Here is a 22,260-nt window from a genome sequence, read left to right as displayed (position 1 = left end):
TTTGTTTCCGAGTTTTAGATATATCGTGAACCAAATGTTATACCTATGTGATTATATGACTATTAAATATTTAGACATTTATTGTACAAGTAATCTTAAATTCCTACCAAAAGTTGAAATTTTATAATGGGTAAAAATGGATTGACCAATAAGATAATATCAGGTGGGACACTTGCAGTTGGGTCAAATACTTGTGTACAACGTGAGCTCGACCACCGACAGCTATGATAAAGAACTCGGCCTCATTCTCAGTCCGAGCGAGAAATGAGATCGGCCTCAATCCTCTAACACAACCTTAGGTCTACAATTTGCTTGATGCTTGGGGAAACTCGACAGTGATTCGTTAAGGGAACCCATGTCGATAGAACCCCTCTGTGGAACGATCGTCTACTACGCACTTCTAGAGTTCCGACCTGGCTCCAACGGACGTTACCCAAGAATCCAACCAAGGATCTTGGAAAACCTACCACAATACAAATCTGTTTGAGATATTCACCAAAGATTTCAAAGGATTATTGCGATACGCCAGGGATCAAAATTTCCCTACAATACGTCCCTACTAAACAGGGAGACCACCTCTACACCACCGTCTCTTCTCACTTATAAATAAGAACATTCTTAATGGTGAAAGATACACAAAATCTCACCTAAAAACTCATTTATACTATTAGACTCATATTCCCTACTTGACTTAAGCATTGGATGATCCCCCGCTGCAACCAGGGTCTCTTTTGTCTCTTCATATGTAGGTATTTGAAAGTCTAAGAAGGGTTAATCAGATTTCTGCATTAATAATTTCTATTTTCTAAATTTCCCTCGTGTATTCAAGGTATCTATGTGAGGAGTCTAAAGAAGTTACGTGGATTCGGAGTAGTAATCCCGTTGGGGAAGACAGTGATTGACCTCATCATGTCCACCCCTATGTTACCAAGTTTTGGATTAAGCTTATATTTGTGTTTTTCTTTCATATACTTCTGTATGATTTTATGAACAAGTTGAATGAACAAAGGAGACAAAGCTTGGTATGATTTAAAACTCTGCAATCCATTAGCGTGGCCCATTTAATTATTCCTTAAGTTCATAATTTGCATGCAGGGTAAGGGTACTCACCTGCTAAATGGAGTGAATTTACCTTATATAACATGGACTCTTTTGTTTTTGTTTTTTGTCCAACTTGTTTTTCAACTTCCTAAAACAAGTTTTGCAGTTGATTCCGGCCCTCGCGGATTGCATATTGACCTGACCTAGTGACCAAGCTAATGGGATATAGGACTCATAATAAAGGTTGTCTTTCTCCTATGTGTCTTTTCATTTTTCCGACTCATTTAAAGATATAATTCAAAAAATAAAGCAGATCTAAATTTCTTGTGGATCATACCAGGCAAACAGTCATGATTGAGTTTTGAATCAATTTGATATTCGTGCTTTCCCCACCATGCAAGAGGTTTATGTGACTCAATCAAAAGATTGGATGGTAAATAAACATTACAATGGACTTTAGGAAGCTTTTAATGATGGGTGTTCAATTACTATTGTTTTCTATGGTATGGACTACCTAAGATTTGAATCTATCTTATTTTTAGACTTATGCTCTAAAATGATATGGAAAAAGAGATGGCCAAAATATATAAAACATATACGCCCTGATGATGCCTGCATATCACCTACTGCAGAGTAGTATATACTCCCCAGCCACCTGGGACTGACAAAAAAGGCTTGGCAGGTGACCCAACACTAGCCAACTAGCTGTTGTCAAAGCTCTGTAGGCCCCACCATGATGTATGTTTTTCCACCAACTGGTCTATCCTGTTTTTTTTTTTTTTGAATTATTTTTCTATATGAGGCCCAAATTAAAACATATCAAAAGCTTAAGTAGACAACGCTTTTTTTAAAAAAAATGGCATCTTGGAACCTTCCAATAACATATAAGGATGTTTATTTGCTATCCAACTTGTTCGTAATGTCAGACGGATTTGAATAAAGGAAAACAAAAATATGAACTTGATCCAAAACTTCTTCAACCCTAAGCTAACTGTTTCTTATGGTGTGGTCCACTTTAAATTTGAATCTGCCTCATTTTGGCCTAATGCCTTAAAATGAGCTCGAAATATGAATGGACGGTGTGGATAAAATAATCACATCATTGGTAAGCCCACAGGGCTCAGACACTAGCTAGCTTGCTTGTATTGTGGTCCACAGCCAAACTGCATCCCTGCCCCGACCGGCAGCCCGGACTGAACTCAGCTACGGACGCGGATACCCTGCGAAAGCCTTCCGCCGGGAGTTCCTGCGCAGGAAATGTTTTTGAGACATCCATTCCGTCCATCCGTTTTGTGACATAATTTCAAGACTTGATCCCAAGCAGATCTAATACTCAAGTGGGCCGAACTAAAGTTAAAGGTGGGTAGGGAAATTCTTACCGTTGAAACACTCCTGGGATCGACAGTGATATTTACACGCCATCCATACCGCTCATAACGTCATTTATACTGGGATGAACTGAAAACATAAATATTTTCCTGATTCGAAACTTCCGTTGCCCCACGAATATTTTAACTATGGACGTTCAATCCTCACGTTTTTGGCCCATTTGAGTATTTTATCCGGCTCCTTCTTTTTTACTCTAAGCCTTAAAATGAGCTAATAAAACGGATAGAGAGGGTGGATTTTTCACAAACATCACGGTGGGCCCCACCTAGGTTCCCATGCAGGGCCATTCGCAGGAAATCCGCGTCGCTCGGCTACACTGTGTTCCGCAGCTAACACGTGCTCCGATCTACCGCACAGACCATAGCTAGGCACGTGTCAAACGTGTAAAATGCACGTGGAACACCCAAGACACAAGCCTCCTCCCATCTTCCAGACCCTTCCATTGCCAGAACCCTCCAGAAAAACCTCCGCTTTCTCCATAACTCTGGGCACAACATTGCCTCCCTACTTCCTCAATATCCCATCCCACATCTGACATTTTCCATCTCACTCTCGTCTAATCCCACCATCTCGACCGTTGATCCTCATCATGGCCAAGTACGGCGAAGGCGACAAGCGTTGGATCGTTGAGGACCGCCCGGACGGGGCTAACGTCCACAACTGGCACTGGGCGGAGACCAACTGCCTTCAGTGGTCCCGCACCCTCCTTTCCCAACTCCTGCAGGATCTTCCCATCCTCTCCGGCGAATCGAATATCTTTATCCGCACCAAAACCCTAGAAAGGCTCGATGGCGAGGCCTACGTCAATGTACGGAAGGGCAAGGTCATTCCTGGCTACGAGCTCAGTCTCACCCTTTCCTGGGAGGGCGAGGCCCGCGGCGCCGACGGCTCGTCGCTGCTCAAGGTCGACGGCACCGTCGAGATCCCGTACATCGCCGACGAGAACGCCGATGAAGACCCTGAGGTGAAGATCACCGTCAAGGACGATGGGCCAATCGGGAATACGCTGAAGGAGGCTTTTGTGTCGAAGGGGAAACCGATTGTGCTCGAAAAGATCAGAATTTTTGTGGACCGGATGGCGAAGGGAGGGCCCGCCAAGGATGAGCTTGAAGTGAAGAAGCCGGTGAAATCTCAGCCGGCGTCCGCAGCGACTACGGCTGCGGTGGCAGCCCCTGCACCAAAGCCAAAGAAGGAGGAGGGGAAGAAGGGTTTCAAGACGATCACAATGACGGAGAAATTCAACTGTCGGGCTAAGGATCTTTTCGAAATCTTGATGGATGAGAATAGGTGGAAAGGGTTCACTCAGAGCAATGCAAGGATTAGTAAGGAGGTCGGGGGGCAGTTTACTCTTTTTGACGGGGCGGTCTCGGGGGTGAATGTGGAGCTCGAGGAAGGGAAGCAGATTGTGCAGAAATGGAGATTTGGCAGCTGGGCGGATGGGATACATTCGATGGTAATCATTTCCTTTTTTTCTCTGTTCTTGCCTTTAAATTTCAATTGGTTGATTGGGTTCTTATAGAAGTTTGTTGTTTTTTGTGTTTGACTGTGATATTGGTTGGGTGCTGATTTGGGTTAATTGGGTTTTGACAGAAATTAACTGGTTTGGTTTTTGATTAGTTGATCACTGGATTGGTTATGGATCTGATTACAAGGGTTGATCGGTTGGATGCCGGTTTGGGTAAACTGTGTTTTGATTGAAATTTAACTATTTTTGATGTTTGATTGTTGATTGCTCAATTGGTTATCGATTTCAGGTTTAGATTGACTGATCGATTGGGTTTTTATGTAATAGGCTGATTTGGTGTTGGTTATAATGATTGATTGGTTGGGTACTGATTTGGGTTACTTGGATGTACATCATCTGGTCTTTTATGTTTGATCATTGATTTCTGGATTGGGTATGGATTTTGGATTTAGAGAAACACAATGGATGCTTGTGAGCCTGTAATTTTTCGAATGTGCTTACCGAGTGTGGGAACCCAGGCTGGCCAACAGGTGTGTCCTTTACATGCCATGACATGAAAATCTGCCATTACCTTTGCAACCCACGAATATTGAATCACGAGCCTTGGTCAATCTTTTTACACTTTTTTCTTGGGTGCATGTGTGGGACAACTGATGGGTGGTCCAGTGTATTTTTGGGCCAGGTTACACAGATTGTGGTGTTTGCCTGATGGACAGCTTCAATCTCACTCAAATGTGCCATGTTGGCACGTGTGGGGTGGGGCAAGTACATTCGGCAAGTGCAATTGCAGTACCCTTCGTAGATCTGTTTGGATTGATTTGGTTTCAATGGTGATTCGGCAAGTGCAAGTGAAAGTATATTCAGCAAGTGCAGCTGCAAGAACCCTTAGTAGATCATTTTGGGTTAATCAGTATCAATGTAGATTTGTTGTTTTGATGTTTGAGTATAGTTTTGGATGCTGATTTTGTTTATATGGGTCTTGAGGGAATCATGTTTGATCGTTGATCGTTGGATTGGGCATCGGTTTGGGTCTAGAGAAACACAATGGATACTCACTGAATGTGCTTGCCTAGCATGGGCCAATTTCGCACTTGTGTGTGATGCAGACTGATTATCATGTATGCCCCGAGATGCCATGGCCTGAAAATCTGCCCTCCTCAGTAACTGCATTAATGTTGAATCTTTAGTTGCAATGAATCTTTCCACACATTTTTTTCTTTTTGTGCATGTGTGGCCTAGATGGGCGGGCCATTGTATTTGTGGGCCAGGGTGCTTACCTTGTGGGTTCTGCCTAACAGGTGGCTTGGATTTCGCTCAGGCAAGTATGTTCGGCAAGTGTGAATGCAGTTCCTTTGTAGGTCCCCTTGAATTGATTCGGTATTGACCTAGATTTGTTGTTTTTCATGTTTGAGTATTGTTTGGATATTGATTTGTGTTAATTAGGCTTTAATGGAAATTAATTGTTTTTAATTTTTAATCATCGATTGCTATTATTGCTTTTGGCTTTAGAGAAACCGATGCAGGGAAGGGCATGAAACAATGAGAAGAAGATCACCATCTTCCTCAAGTAGGCAAAACCTCGAATCCTCAAGGTCGTTCTTGAATCTACGACAAAAAAGAAGGAAATTTTCAAAATTATATTGAGAGATGATTCTAAGATTTCCTGATTACATCACTAACCCTCATTCATTTAAAAGTTACCCAAAATAGCAAAACTCGTCTAAAGCCTAATTTGCCAAAAATAGAAACGTCTAGATAAACCTTATTGGAGCATTCCCGACATGATTTTAGTAATTTCTAAAAAGACAAAAATCCTAAAACTGCAAGAATGGAGAGACGTGACGAAAACGGAAATTACCAAACACAGTAAAATTTTCCTAAATTTTGGATTTTGACCCTCAAGACAAGTGTTTCTTGCAAAATGGACTTTTGTAACCTGCTAGGTAGGTTGATCGATCCTAGAACTACCATTACATATAAATCGATAGGTCGTACGTTTCGTGACGATGTCTGGATCAAAAGTCATAGTTGTTTTATGGTCAACACTTCGAATGACAATTTCTTCATATCCGGAATGAATCTCTTCGAATTGGACATGCCTAGGACCTAGTTACACCATGTCCTATGTAGGACTGGGTTCAATTCTAACAAACTACTTCTGCGTTTATTCGGACTTTTTTAGGTCCAGCTGTACTAAGAATGCATATGTGGCACATCCTATATTAGTCCCCTCCATGTGGAAAGAACTTGTTCTCAAGTTACTCAACGGACCGAGCTCATGAGACTCATACAGGTCTGCCACATTGAAAGTCCGTGAGATCTTCATGTCCTTGGGAAGATCAACAACATACACGTTATCATTGATTTTCCTGATTATTGGAACATGGCCTATTTTCTTATTTCCTAGCTTGTTATATATCTTAGTTGGAAACCTCTCCTTGTGCAAGTGGACTAGTAGGTTATCACCCACTTTAACAACCTTCTGGCGCCAATGTTTATTATCATCTTCCTTATACTTGACATTAGGCTCCTGTAAATTATTTGGAATGTTTGTGGGTTCTACTTCTTTCCCCGTTATGATTGATGCATAAATTCCCCCCCTCATAAGATTCTTTTACGGAATCTTGTACAATTAGGAGAGATCGCTCCTCCGCTTTTGAAGTCTTGGGTTAGTTCTTCTTTCTCATATGGGTTAAGGATAATCTTTCTACCGTTTTTAACAAAAAATAAATATATTATCCCGGCCTCTATGCATGGCATTGACATTGTATTGCCATGGTCAACCAAGTAGCATGTGATAAGTCTCCACATTAACTACATCATACATTACTTTGTCCTTGTAATTTTACCAATAGAGAATGGAATACATCCTTGTTTAGTTAACCTTGATTCTAACCTTCTTGGTCCATCTAATTGTGTACGGAGAGGGGTGTTTCTTTGTTTTCAGTTGTAGCTTTTCCACTATAGGCTTTGACATGATATTCCCACTGCTCTCGCCGTGTATGATTAGATCATAGTTCTTTTGGTTCACGGTGCACTTTGTTCGAAAATTGTTGTGATGTTGCAGATCTATTTCTTTATTCGATGTGTACAACAACTTCCTCACAATCAGAGTGGTGGCCTACGATTCACCATTATCGAGTGGTGGCTTGCGATTCATCATCGGTATTGCACCACGAACATGATGATTGCGAGCTTCATCGCCGATCTTAGGTTTCTCATTATTACGAACATGGGTTTGTCCTAAGGCCTTCCATCAAACAGTTGATCGTTGCCTGCAATCCTTGCACGGCTCGCAAATTCTCTTACTGGAAAGCTTCAAACGTTGCCACTGTCATAGGATAGTCTCCTAAAGCACCGCTCGCGAGGTTATTCCCCGAACCATTGTTAGATGCCATCGAAATGAGGAAAAGCCTCGCTCTGATACCAACTGATGCAGGGAAGAGCGTGAAACAATGAGAAGAAGAGCATCATCTTCCTTGAGTAGCAAGACCTTGAATCCACAAGGTAGTTCTTGAATCCACAAGACAATAAAAAAGGGAGAAATTCGAAATTGTATTGAGAGATGATCCCAAGATTTCCTGATTACATCACTTATATAGGAAAAAAGCAAAACCTTAATTCATTTAGAAGTTACCTGAAATAGCAGAACTCTTATAAAGCTTAAATTTTCAAACATAGAAACGCCCAAATAAACCTTACCGATGCATTCTCGACATTATTTCAAACAATCTCTTAAAAAGACAAAAATCCTAAAACTACAAGAATATGGGCATACGATGAAAATAGAAATGATCAAAAGTAAATTTTTTCCCTAAAATTTCGATATTGACCCTCACGACAAGTGTTTCTCGTGAAATGAATGTTTGTGACCTGTTATGCAGGTCGGTTGACCCCAGAACCATTGTTACGTGAAAGATCGATAGTTCATGCATTTCGTGACGAATCCCAAAACCCGGATCAAAAGTTACGACTGCTTTATGGTCAACACTTCAAACAATAATTTCTCCATATCTGGAATGAATCTCTTTGAACCGGACATACCAGGGACTCAGTTACGTCATGCCCTACCTTATGCATAATTGAGTCCGGTTTTAACTGACTACTTCTGCTTTCATTTGGGCTTCTTTTGGTTTAGCTGTGCAAAGAATAAAAACACAATACATGCTAGTGAGTCTGTACTTGTGGAATATGCTTGCCCAGCATGGGCCGATGTTGCACTTCTATTTTTGCCAGGTCGCTCATCAAGTGTGCTTCTTACATGCCATAGCTTGAAATTCTGCCCATTGCCTTGTCAAACCATGCATATTGAATCTCGAGTCTCGGTCAATCTTTTTACATGCATTTGTGGCAGACATGGTGGATACCAGTGTATTTTTCAGCCAGGGTGCATGGATTGTGGTATCTGCCTGAAAAATGGCTTGGGTCTCGCTCACATGTGTCATGTTGGCATGTGTGGGGCAAGTGCCTTCAGGGGTTGTTTGGATGTGATTAAATGGGGATAAGAGGTGTGTTTGGATGGGAGTAAATGGAGCTGAATTGAAATCTTGAGGAAGAGGAGATATTTGGGAGTAAATGGGTGAAATGCCTTTTTGGGCTCCCTTGAGTCACACGAGTAAAAAAAAAGTGTTACTACGCACATGTCCGCTGTGCATTTGGCATGCCAATGATACTCCAAAACAAGCCAACATCGGCTACATCACTAAAATCACACCAATAGAATGATCCAAACCGTCCAAACGTTGGGCATCTAAATGGACGGTTAAAAAACGTGGTCAAGTTGATTGTTTATGATCCTTATGTTTGTAGCCCACCTGACTCTTGGAATTTTCTCATTTTTGGCTAAACTATATATATTTTAATATGCTTATTACAATCAATTTTGTCAAATGTCATATATGTACACTAAATTTCCAACGCATTTCAATCCAAACAGAATATTTGGATTCCAATGCATTTCACTCCCATCCAAACACAATTTACAATTGAAATGGGAGTAAATGTGAAATTTATTCCATTTATCTCCATTTACAAGCTCCCAAACGACCCTTAGCAGATCTCTTTGGGTTGATTTGGTTTCGATGTTGATTTGTTGTTTGCTGTTTGAGTATTGTTTGGATGCTGATTTGGGTCATTTGGGTTTCAAGGGAATTTCTTCCTTTCAATTGTCTATTAATTTTTAATTAATTGTGAACTGATGTTGTTTTGGATGGACTTTGCAGGTGAAGCTGACATTTGATGAGCCCGAAGCAGGGTTTACAACTGTTCGGTTGATGCAGACTGATGTTCCAGAGGAAGACAGGTTGGTTTTCCTTTAACCTTTCTCACCATTCTTATCATGCCATTAGGTCTGTATCTAATTTGAATTGGGCGTGTTGCAGATATGGAAATTCTACCGTTGTTGAGAACACAGAGAGAGGATGGAAGGAGCTGATCTTCCACAAGATCCGTGCGGTTTTTGGGTTTGGAATCTAATACTCAAATGGCAAGAGCTTCCTACCATGTAGAATTTTTTAATCTCTTTGTGCCTCTTTAGTTTCATGCTTTTCTGTTGGTTGATTTTGTTACATCAGTCAGCACAAACTGCATGGGTGCTCTATGGTTGCAATCATATTGTCATTCTGGTTCATGTAGTTGAAAACCCGAGGACTTCATGAGTCAGCTTGCTAATTATCCATGTAAAACGCTATTTGGCATTAGGACCTCCACAGTTTAACAAAGCCAAGAGGATACATCTGTTCTCGTCATTTTTCCTTATTAGCATGATGAAGGTGTTGCATATATTGAATTTGGGACTAAGATCATTGTATTGTGTTTTATTTTCAAGTGTTTGCAATAATGACCCTTCTCTTTATACACTGCCTGTGAATATAGTATGTGGTGGTATTTGTGTTAACTGTACCATGGGCAACCAGCGATCTTCATGGTTTAGGGTCGGAAAATGCCAACTTGATTTGAAATCATGTTTGGTTGGGTTGGAAATTATCAAATATATTTGTGTCAGGTCAGGTTAGGGTCGAGTATATAGGAATTCATGTTGGGTTCGGTTTGTGGGTTGCGGGTCGGGATTGGTTTGACCCTCAACCCAGCCGTTTGATGTGTTCCCATGCACCCCCATCCCCATGTTTTGGTTGTGGGGTGGGCTCGGGTCTACCCTCAACGCAACCCTTGGATGAATTGCCGTCCACCTGCTTCCCATGTTTGCGTTGCAGGGTTGGCTCGAGTTGATCCTCAACCCTTGGATGAGTCCCCATATTATCCTGGATTGAGTAGGAACTGCTCTAATCATTCGCTTCCTAATTTAACGAAATGATTTGAAGTATAGGTAATTGACAATGTGCTCAGGAGATTTCTGGACTCCATCTGATTGTGTAAAATGCTGGGGCCTACTTATGGTGGTTAGTGTCTTTGAGAGAGAGAGAGAGAGGTCTAAGAAGGGGTGTGGGCAATGAGCTAGACACAGAGGAAGGCGTGGGTGTGGTTTTGACTTGGTGCTATGAGAGGCTGAAGCATGACTGTTATGTCACAGATGATATTCCACCAGTGGTATTGTAAGTATATACATGCAATTGCATAAATCAAACCACAAGTCTCTACTCCATCAATATAAATTTTCAGTATCTGTGATCGACACTAACAATGTATAATCATAGTTGGGTTTGATACGTAGAAATAGCATCCATTTTGCAAATGATCCATGATCTGGATGTTGCCTTATGGAATGGGAAAATCCTACGGTGATAGGTGATTTTCACCAAACCATGCTATTCTCTTTTACTATTTCTAGTCTCGAGCATTGAGCATTGATGGGACAGTGCACATTGTTTACGTTGGAGCTGTAGTTGTAGCCATTTGATCTGGGACCATGTTTCAATCATCCAAACTGATTATATGATGGCTTTTACTGTGGACGCTTTGATCATGTATATCTTTTTCTTTGAATGTGGACCATCTACTTTAACCACTGTTCTGTGGATCATTGATTGGTCTTCTAACCTTGATGGCTTTTCTGGGCTTTGTCCCACCACGGTGAGGTCCATCATTTCAATTGTATCCATGCTTGCAACATGCGCCAGAACCAACTAGACCTAGATCCCATCGGTCCTCACCTAAAAATAGCAATACACAGGAATGTATGGTTGCAATACGAGTTCAATATTCTCTATAACGTGGTCTATGGATCTTGGCTACAGCCATGAGAGCAGTGCTGTTGATGGGCTTTTGAGCCCAGATTTTGAACTAATTGGGTTGTGCATCCCGCCAGCGGATTAATCAGGTTGGGGCAGCCCAAGCCCAGCCAATTTACAAAATGGGCCAATGAATCTTGTCCAAACCTGACCCACTAAAAGATTTTAGAAGCCCAATCCAACCTGACCTATTTAATTGTAAGTGGGTTGCGCTTGACTGACCTGACCCAGACCACCATGACCCAACTCGGGTTTTTAAAATGGAATATGACACGAATGCATACATAAAAAATCATATGTACGTTTCCTCTTTATTTTGTTTTGCGGTTTGGGTCAGGTCGTTTGGCTTAACCCATTGGTGACCTATATGGCGGCTTAACCCATTTACTTAAAACGGGTCACGATTCTAGCCCTAGCCCAATCCCTTGGCCAGAACAGCAGGTATGGCTCTACTGACCATTGAATTAAGGAGAGCTTGATCGCATCTTTATAAAGAGGGTTGCGATATAGGGATTAGTGGGCTGGGCCTGGAAACGTGTGGCGACCGAAACGTGTTACAATACATCCAATTTATCCATCATGTGACCTCAACAACCCCACCCGAAAAAAATAAATCATCTATTAAAAACTTTCATATTGCATTTGAGGCCCACTGTGAAGTATCTACTCCATTCATTAGTTCTATGAGCGAACTAAGAAACCTAAAAATGAGGCAGATCCAATAATCAAGCAGATCATGCAATAATAAGTATGACCATAAAAGTTTCAGACTAACCATATAAACATCATGGTGGGCTCTTCAGAGGTCTCAACAGTAGGCGAAGCCATTGCCATTCCCACTATTTATAGCCATGTGGCCCACTTAAGTTTTGGATCTACTTCATTTTTTAAGACCCTATTCTATTGTGAGCTTGCGAAATTGATCCTCATGGAGATTGTTGGTGGGGTTTTTTATGAGATCCTTCTACTGCCATTGTTGCTGATTTGGATTCATTGTATTAGACATGCTTTCATGCTTATGGAGGTATGATTCGCGGCTTACTTGTCTTGTCAGGAAAACAAGGTGCTAACAGTTGATAATCTTAAAGATTCAATGTACCATAAATGCCTACCTTTAATTAGTCTTGTTTCCACCATGGCTTTTAAGGGTATTGATTACATGTCTAGGATCATCTAAGGCATAGATTGGGTACTACCCCCATTGGGCCCTAACTTGAGACGGATAGTCCTATTAGGAGCTCTGTGGAGCCTACCATGATATATTTGTTTTATCCAAGCTGTCCATCTATTTTAAAAGATAATTTTAGGACATGAGCCCAAAAAAAAGGCAGATCGAAGGTTTGAGTGGACCACACCATAGGAAGCAGTGGTGAGAATAACCCCCACCGTTGAAACCTTCCTAGGGCCCAATATGATGTTTATTTACCATCCAACCTATTCATAAGGTCACATGGACCTAGATAAAGGGAAAACATAACTATCGGTGATCCAAAACTTCTGTGGCTCCGAAGAAGTTTTCAACGGTAGGTACTCAATCCTCGATGTTTCGGGCAGTGTGGTCCACTTGAGGATTTTACATGCCTTATGTTTGGGCTCACAACTTAAAATGATTTCTCAAAATGAATGGATGGCATAGATAAAAAACATACATCACATTGGCCCCGGACGGACGCTCAGTCTCTAGCTAGGTCCTGGTGGGGGTAGTTCCCAATCCCAACCGATTATCTAAGTCTCATGCATCTGTAGTTTGAAACTTAGATGAAAGGTCCTAATCAAAAGCACCATGACAGAAAATACTCTTGTTTTGAATATCTTGCCATATTTTCCTCATAAACTAATTTAAGGTGCATTTGGTTGCACCAAATTTCATGAATATTTTATGAAGGGATAATGTTTATGATATTTGGTACAACCAAACACACCCGAGACAACATTATCACATTAGTGTAGCAAGTTAATGGGATTTATTATTCTGTAATTTTTCATGAAATTGTTTTATTTCAAGTTAGATTTAATTATTTTTTTATACACATCTATTTAAAAATTTAAAGGGTTTTTATTGCAAAATTCCTCCACCATTCTGATTTTACCGAATAATGGCTTGAGAAATCTGTGGTATTTCACCTGATGACCAGTTCCGTGGGTTTGCTCTCTACAAGCGACGGTTGGACTCTCCTCCTTGATATTGCCCGATTAGGCAAATGAAAAAAAACATGGCAGATAGTCTCAAAAGGTAGACTAATCCATAAAAATTAATATACACCCCCAAAATATTCAAATTCAAGTGTAGCCCATGTTAATTTTATCGTTGTTTTATTTATTTATTTATTTATTTTTTTCTTTTGCGATAACCATATTGAGGCCTACATATCGTGTCGGTCCTATTAGTCATGATTTTCATTTTTCAAAATTTAGATATGGGCATTTTTATAATTTCATTCTTCAAAAAGGCACCTCGCTGTCATTTTTAATTGGCCAGGCATTATTTGGTAAAATGTCAAATCTTGTGTTAATTTTTTTATTGGAAATTTTATAGTAAATTTCTTCTAAAATTCAAATTTTACCAAATTGCCTAGCAGTTGAGGAGCGCATTTTACTTGTTTTCTTTAAAACAAGTAAATTGAGAATTGTGGCGCCCACAAGGTATATGTTTGACATCCAACTGGCTGGATAAATGTACCATAGCATGATAATCAGAAGGACCACAGCTCTCATAGATCCAAACCAAAAATAACTAATACACACCACTCAAAAACATTTAAAACGATGCGTACAATATCATATCATGTGGGTGGTGTGAACATCATGGTCAGTTTTATATGTTAGATGGAGTGGATGTTATGTTATACACATACTAAATGGTCCACAATTCTTCACCACACAATCTTTAAAAGAATAAAAATTAAAAAAATAAATAAAAACACTATAAATTAAGATATCTTGATACTTTCACCTCATGAAAAACATCTCCTCTGAATTGCATTTCATAAAGGCATTGCTTACTAATATGCAAATTTCTGCAAACTTTGTTATAGAAATCCCTTTTCTATTTTCAGCAAAATCTCATACATGTGGGGGTAGCCAATGATATATATATATATATATATATATATATATATATTCTTTTAGAGATTCTTTCTTCTTTTAACTTAGGCTAGATTCTCAAAAACATTTGTAGAATATATTCTTATTCTACAATTAGGCATGTGGGGCCCATGGTGATGCATGCATCATCTACTCCCTCCATCAGGTAAGCACCTCGTTTGGAGATAAAAAAAAATTAGGCCCAGCAATGACTTAATGCGACACAATATGTAAAATATGCCTAAAACTACTAAAATCACATGGTGTGGCCCACCCGAGTTTTAAATGGCTTGAATTTTTAAGTCTCTTTTTATCCTGGTGGAGTGAATCTTATTAATGAATTGGGACCGACAATATAAAATACGGTGCGGTGGGCCCCATGCACAACATTGAAGGTTTTAGTGGCAGGCCTCCCAATCCAACTGCTCCCTTTGTGACCGCTCCTGTTTTAGGCTGGGATAGGGTGAAGTTAAAAGCGGATGTGGGCCTCATATCATGATGGGCCCTGTAAGGGCCTGTTTGGTTTTAAGAATTACATGTAAATGAATGTAAATAAATGTAAATAAGTCATAATTACTTTTACATCATGTCTGAAAGATGGGAAAATACCTCTCTTAAATGTGTCTCGAAAATCCTGCTTACATGCATGAAATTGGACGGAAATGCATGGTGGTAAAATTTGTGGGTCCCACAATCATATATATGTCTGATCCACGCCATCCAAATGTTTTACCATCTCATTTTAGGGCATTGACCAAAAACTAAGGCAGATTGTAAGCCTAATTGGACTACATTAGATGAAGCAAGGGGATAATGACTTGCACCATTCAAAACCAAAACCTTCCTAGGGCCCATAGGGTTGTGGCGCTGTCATCCAACCTGTTCATAATGTCACATATACATGGATGAAGGATAAATATAAATATCATCATGGTCCAAAATTTTCATAGCCCACGATAAGTTTTCAATGGTAATCATTAAATTCTCTTTGTTTCCTCTATGTGGTCAACTTTAGCTTCACACTTGCCTTACTCTTGGGGTCATACCATAAAATGAGCAAGTAAAATAGATGGACAACATGGATTAGACATATACATATAAGTTGGCCCTACAATTTTTAATGCATCCATTGTAGCTTTTTTCCAATCTTGGAGCAGCACCTTCCAAACATGAATAGCTGTCACTTTAAGGTAAAGTAGATGATGGCAATTGTCGCTTTAAGGGAAAGCAAAAGAAGGGAATTATCGATGTAAATAATAAGTGTCAATTTGCAGTTTATTTACATTGTAATCCGAAAACCAAACAGGCCCTTAAAGTAGTTGTAGAATAAGCTCTTCTATACTAGGGTGTGGTGCACTTGAAATTTGGATGTGGGCTTAGCTTATAGATGTGGGCCTTATATCAATGACCACCGTTTCCTATGGTAAAGTCCACTTGAAATTTGTATCTATTTATCATGTAGTAAAATAAGCTCGAAAAATAGATGGACAACTTACATATGTAAGTATATCCCACTACCTCCTTAAAGTTCTATAAATAAGAGTGTTGTAATTTTGAGCCACAACAAATCTAAATGAACCTTATATATTAGAAATTCGAATTTAATATAACTTCAATTCTTCGTTTTGTGAAAGCACGTTTAACAAAATAAGACAATCAATCAATTTAAAACACAAACACATAATTTTTACGTGGAAAACTCTTATGAGAAAAAACTATGGCACAAAACAATAGAAATCTCTACTATAATCAAAACCTTAGAGTTACAAAGCTCACATCTTATTATAAAAGCAACCTGATCTCCGATTACAATGCGTAGCTTAGGAAAGCTTTGTCGAAACCATTCGAGTTCCTTATTATAATAGAATTCCTGAGAAGATCCATTCGTGATTGTTGCATGCGGGATCTTAGAGAAAATGTCTGTCTTATGCTGAAAGCAATTTGCCTATAACCCATCAGCAATTGAGAATGTAGCGAATCAAGCTTTAAGGACAGGGTATTTATACGTGATTCAGCCTAGTGTTAATTTAAATAATCTTATTTTTAGTTTTTCATCATATTTTTTCCAAAAAGCCTTATGCGTTGAGAAAATTCATTCCCAAGCCCTGACAAGTGTAGAAAACCCTCTTAGATTGTAAAACTCGTCTTCTGAGAGAAATACTCATATTTTACAAGCCTTACTCGTATTAAGCCTTAAATACTTTGATTTGCGCAAAATCACATAACTGTGTTGGACCATTGGCAACTATTGTTCCGTCGATTGAATCGTTGGCGACTGTCGGTTAGACCAATAGGGACTGACAAAATATGCTATGCTTCTAAGAAAACCTCTACTCTATAGGTTGGACCGAAACCGGTCTAACCGGTACAACCTTGCTTTGACTCTCATATTGCAAAATCCAAGACATCTACAGAATAAGGAGGAAGATTGAAGAATTTCGGGCACTTGCCAACCCAACACAATACAAATTTGTAGCGCAATGCTACTTATCTTCATTTATCTCAACTTAGAAGTAGTGTAATCCAACTTATCTATACTATTACACTAGAGTGACTTTATCCTACAAGTAGAATGATCGAGTTCATTCAAGTTATTACATTAAAATTACTTAGCTTATGAGCAGTGTAATTTTTACCGTTTATATCCAAGTCGCTGTATTTAAAATAATAATAATAATAATAATTATTATTATTATTATTATGACCATTTTCCTTTTATTTTAGTAGCATAATTTTCTTCACGTACACCCAGGTCATTCGATTAATGGTCATACATCAGTGTGAGCCCCACAGTTAAGGGGACCCACCTACCTAAGGGTTCCAAAGAATTGGGTCAGCTTAATTTTCGGGATAATGACCAAAATGAGCTGTAAAAATGGTTGGACGGTGTTGATTTAAGGCTCATAGTCATAGATCAGTGTGAGCCCCACAGTCAGGGGACCCGCCCACCTAGGTGGATCGGGGGATCCACCCAAGCTGCGCCCCGACCATTGATAGCCCTATTTCCAACGTGGCACTCAATTAGCCAAAGTTGCTCCCACTTACAAGCTGCGCCAACATTTTCGGTTTTATATTGACAGAGGATCCAGCGGACAAAAATTTACGGAATAATGCAAATTGTCCATCAGGACCGTCCATAAGGACCAGTCCACTCTTCATCCAATACCATAAAAATCACAACAATCGAACGGCTCTAAGCATTCCTGAATGTACCTACCTTCTATGAGCGTTCCCATTCTACATGCCACAAAATGGACGGTTCTGATTTTTCCAAGGTAGAAGAAGACGAGTAGACTGGACCTAATGGACAGTTCAGATAGCCGACATGGATGGCAACAGGTCCAAAAACCACTAAGGTGCATGCAGATGTTTCCGTACACTTACCCAACTGGATCATTTCTCGTCTTTCACGTGATCTTGACCGTCCGCCGTCCGCCAAAAGTGGTTGGGTGGCTTTTGACGCTTTTGACGGGTCGTTTCAAGAGAGAGAGGAAAAAAGCTAGATAATTGAAAACGACATCCGAAATTTGGGGCCGGTTCCTTTAATAACCACTGAGATGGCTGATCGTGGGGCCCACCTTAGTGTTTGTATGGAATCCAACCTGTCCAGCAGGGTTGCACCAGTATCAAAGTTGGACGCCCGAAATTTAATGCTGATCCAACTATCATGTGGGCCACCACATGAATTTATGGGTTTCTGGACGGTCGTATATTGTTTTCTATTGTGTGGCCCACCTAATCATTGGATGTGTCTGATTAATGGTTCCATCATCATGACTGGACACTTAATGAACGGTTTGGATGGCATATGCACTACACGGTGGGCCCCAAAACATGCAACAGTGTAAATGCAGGTTAGTGGATCTATCTTACACCGCGATAAATCAATCGTGACTGTCCGTCTGCTTTCCGCTAATTTGGATGGCAGAAGCTTAAAAATAAACATCCATCGGATAATCTCAGCCATCTACTCAGTGTCCTTAAAAGTGATGGTATTGATCAACATTCAGGGCCATAACTGAAGAATATTAATGGATGGGATGGTAATTACAAGATGGACGGTAGGGATTATACCATATTTGGTTGTCACGCATAATCTACCATTAAAGAGGAATCATCACGTGCATCCATCGCAAGGAAGCTTACCATGCTACATGCCTGGACATCCAACCGTGAAAAAGGTGAACCCCAGACAGAAAGTCAGTCTGATCCATTCATCAAGTGGACCCCACAACCAAAATCAGTGGGCTGTTGTTGATCTAATATAGAGCGTTTGGGCTACTGAATGCTTTTAAAAGCGGATCATCCTAATTTTTGTTCCATGTGATCTTAAGAACGGGGCCCGCTCTTTCTACGGCTTGGATGTCGTACACGTATGCCACTTTAGCTGAAAAAGAAAAAGTGTACGATCATTCGATATTATATTGTACAATGAGATTCTACAGGTGATGTGACGTATCCACCGTACAGGTGGCATTATTTGCACATCAATCCAAATAATTCGAAACTTGGGCCCATCTGTTGGGGCAGTGATTGGATGATCATAGCCGTTGATTGGAGAGAGTAGTTTGTATAAAAAAAAAATTATAGCCGTCGCCTGAGAGATTCGAACTCTCGCGGGGAAACCCCATGTACTTAGCAGGCACACGCCTTAACCACTCGGCCAAAGCGACGATCTGTTCATTAGCCTGGAAAATATTTTATTTGGCAGGTTTCATTACTGGACACGTGTGCAAGACCCTAGCCTTTCATCAAGTGGGGCCCAAAGCTTACATCCTGCATAAATAAATCATTCCGTATAACTCCTAAGTGGGCCACGATTTAGGAAGACGGTGAAGATCAGAAATTTCTAACCATCCATTTTGTTTAGCACATTGTGGCCCACCTGATCAATAAAATAGCCTGATTTTCAAGGTGGAAGATCTAAATAATGCTGTCCATCTGATGGAAGGCTCTGATCTCGTACGCCTCTCTCTCATCTCATTGAAGCAAACCGATTTAGCTGCTTGCCAGCCATTTCAAATAATTGGTAGATTGTTGTACTATTTACCGTCCATTTGGTTGTGTTCAGTTACCAAATAAGATGGACGGCGGAGGTTTCACTTACCATAAACTACTCTGCTCATGTGATCATTTTCTAGAGTGCATGTCGGCCAGACCGATCTGAGCCTACTAATTAATCAAGCCGGTATTGAGCTTCGATGCTGTTTATATTGGGCCGGTCCAATCCCATCCTATGTATTAACGAGGCCCAGCCCATTTACATCAGACACGAATTCCCTGTAGAGCTGGGCATCGAGTCAAGTCGGACTGAGTTAGGGCTGACCCGACTCGATCTGGTTTTCAAATAGGCCTAACCCAAACTCAACCCGACTTGGTACTGAGTTTGGCATGTGTGACGGCCTAACCTGATTTGAGCCCGGGTCTGGCCTGGACTAATTAGGACCGAGTCCAACCCGATTAGAAGTACCGAGTTGGGTTGAGTCGGGTCGAGTTGGCATCGAATCGATGCGGTCGTTGGGTTGCCCTTCTAAAGCAAGGGCTTGGGCTCAAACACTGGACCCAATGGCTGAGCCCAATCTTAAAAATCTAACCCTAGGTTGTCCAGACTATGCTAGTGGTGAATGACTCGGTGCAATCATTGAGTGACTCAATGAATGGTTTGGAAGTAATCGACAACCTGCCCTGTTCAAAATACACGCGTCACTTAAAAGCACTCTTGGATCTGCCATAAATGTTTCAATGGTTAAAATTATGTGTATGAAATAAACCTACACTTTCGACCACTTCTCATTTCTTCTCTCATTTAGCGGTATGAGATTAGTCATGCAAAAATTAAAATGAGCTCAATGGCATTTACAACATATTACAATACAATGAAGACCCTTCCTAAGTTGGGCATCAAGTTGAGTCGGATCGAGTTAGGGCTGACCTGACTCGATCTGATTTTGAAATCAAGTGTAAATAAACCATGTCCATAAAACGAACAAAGTAAATAAATATTGTAAAAATTCAAAAGTAGATTCAGAATCTCAGATGGAGTTTTACATACAAACCAATAAACTATTCATTCATTCAATATCTTCTGTATGATGAATGCCTTTGTGGTGTGTAACCCAAGTAACCTTGTTCATAATAGTAACCCCTTGCTCCACCTTTATCGCCAAAATCATCATTTGGTTATCTTTTTTATGGCTTAAAGTACGAAAAAACTCTAGGCTGAGTCCGAGCTGAGGGTTTATAAAACATAGTTGTTTACCTCTATTAAATTGGATAGTGAATATGCATTTTCATAATCATTTTTCATAAATTCAATAAGTTTTTTCAGACTCTTTTTATGATCTAATTTGTACGAGATTCCCGGCTGCTTATAGAATGTTGTGAGAGTTTTAAGAAACTTTGATGATTTATCGTTTTGCCTATGTCCCGTACTCATGCCTGCTTCAACATTATATTGTCTCAAAGGGGGTTGATGTTGTTGTCTGGTCCTGAATGTCAACTTGAAGCTTTGTTTTACGGCGTTTTTATAATCATGTTATTCTTGTTCTCTTATTAGTCCATCTTCTTCTTCTCTATGAACTGTGGGGGTATGTAACGCCTCGTGTTTTTAGGACCCGAGTATATGACTTGTTTTCCAAAGACCCGAGTCTTAACCTTAAAGGATTGTCAAATTCGAGTATATATTTTTTTCAACTATCAAAGTAAATAGGTAAACGTAGAATGAACAAGTAAGCATAAAGAAAAAATTACAATTTCATTTAGAATATACAAGAGATTGCCCATAATAACTTATACAAACCAATGTCTATGAATTAACAAATACATGGATTTTACAATTTATACAAGAGAGATAACAAAATGCATATAAAATCTGAGTCGCAAGATCACGTAGCGTCTCGTGGCAATACAGCCATACACCCTTGGCACTTGTACCCAACTCCTCACCAGCCTCAACTGAATATCACCTAGACCACTTGTTCTACCTGTACGGTTATATATTTAATGGATGAGTGACAAACTCAGTGTGAATTCCTCTTAAGATTACACACTGCCACATTAGGTAAGCATAGTTATAAAACAAAGCATACAAAACGATACATGATGCATATCTTATTAGATGCATGGATGCGTAAATGCAGTTACGCTTCGGGGATGCTCGTCCGTGCGGAATTTGAGCTCGTCACCCATGCCAATACGCAATCAACGTCCCAGGGTCAACCGTGTGGAATACAATCATCAACCTGAGAAAATTATCTATTCGGAACAATAGATCGATAGTCGGTGGTCTGGGAGCTCGCGAAACGATACCCCAATGATCTTAAGGGCACGTGCTACAGCATCCAGAATTAGCCACCTGTCATCGCCAATATGCTATGGATGCATGATTAGCCAAACCATTATTAGTCCAGTAACAATTAGCCAATTTAAATAAGCTCAATGTCACTACGGGGGCTCGTCACCAGCGTAGGCTGACAGCTCGGGCATAGGTCCTACACCATCCCCAGCTCATGAGACTACCATCTTAGGATGTTTAATGGAACCCCGTCGACTAGTGGCCAATCATATTACAATATATAGGGCTTACCATCGCATGGTTGTACAGTATAAAACATTGAACCCATATAGGGAAAATACCAGGACAAAGCCACAAAGGGCGATATCAAAACAAGCCACATAGGGCAAATATCAAAATAAGCCACACAGGGCGAGTATCAAAACCATGCGATAAAAGACAATCCTTGAAAACTATTGGACACAACAACCCTGGATGGTAGGCCCACATCAAATGGTCAATTTAGACCACCATTCAATAACCACTAAGCCGAAGGTCCATTACAATCACAACCAGTCGAGTTACATCCCAAGTATGGGTATACATTTATAGGTGGGGATTTCCTACTGATGTACCAATTTAAGTTCCATAAGCAATCCACAAATAATCCATAAGCATGAATAAATATGCAGGATAAACATTAAGCATGTAATGTAGCAATTTAATTTCAACAATTTACACATGTGACTATAAAATGGAGATTAAAATAAAATAAAAACTATAACTTAAGCTAACAAGAAAATAAAAAGCTCAAGGGGAAG

At 40.1% G+C, this 22,260-nt stretch overlaps 1 protein-coding gene and 1 non-coding gene across 2 annotated transcripts; one reads left to right on the top strand and one right to left on the bottom strand.

Moving 5' to 3' along the window:
• The first annotated feature begins 2,880 nt into the window (after nt 1–2,880).
• Nucleotides 2,881–9,642, top strand: LOC131227030 (uncharacterized). The gene is made up of 3 exons (XM_058222716.1): nt 2,881–3,883; nt 9,118–9,197; nt 9,277–9,642. The coding sequence occupies exons 1-3, from the start codon at nt 3,020–3,022 to the stop codon at nt 9,368–9,370; spliced, it is 1,038 nt and encodes a 345-aa protein (XP_058078699.1). The 5' UTR covers nt 2,881–3,019; the 3' UTR covers nt 9,371–9,642.
• Nucleotides 9,643–18,757: 9,115 nt separating this feature from the next.
• Nucleotides 18,758–18,839, bottom strand: TRNAS-GCU (transfer RNA serine (anticodon GCU)). The gene has a single exon. It is a non-coding gene; the product is annotated as a tRNA-Ser (tRNA).
• Between the last annotated feature and the right edge of the window lie 3,421 nt (nt 18,840–22,260).

The sequence above is a fragment of the Magnolia sinica genome, chromosome 15 (assembly GCF_029962835.1).
Source record: "Magnolia sinica isolate HGM2019 chromosome 15, MsV1, whole genome shotgun sequence".
NCBI lineage: Eukaryota > Viridiplantae > Streptophyta > Magnoliopsida > Magnoliales > Magnoliaceae > Magnolia > Magnolia sinica.
This window is presented reverse-complemented; position numbering and strand designations above follow the sequence as displayed.

Coding starts and splice junctions, on each gene's coding strand:
- LOC131227030 (XM_058222716.1), top strand. CDS start 3,020: ATGGCCAAGTACGGCGAAGGCGACAAGCGTTGGATCGTTGAGGACCGC. Junction 3,884..9,117: donor CGGATGGGATACATTCGATG/GTAATCATTTCC, acceptor TGGACTTTGCAG/GTGAAGCTGACATTTGATGA. Junction 9,198..9,276: donor GATGTTCCAGAGGAAGACAG/GTTGGTTTTCCT, acceptor GGCGTGTTGCAG/ATATGGAAATTCTACCGTTG.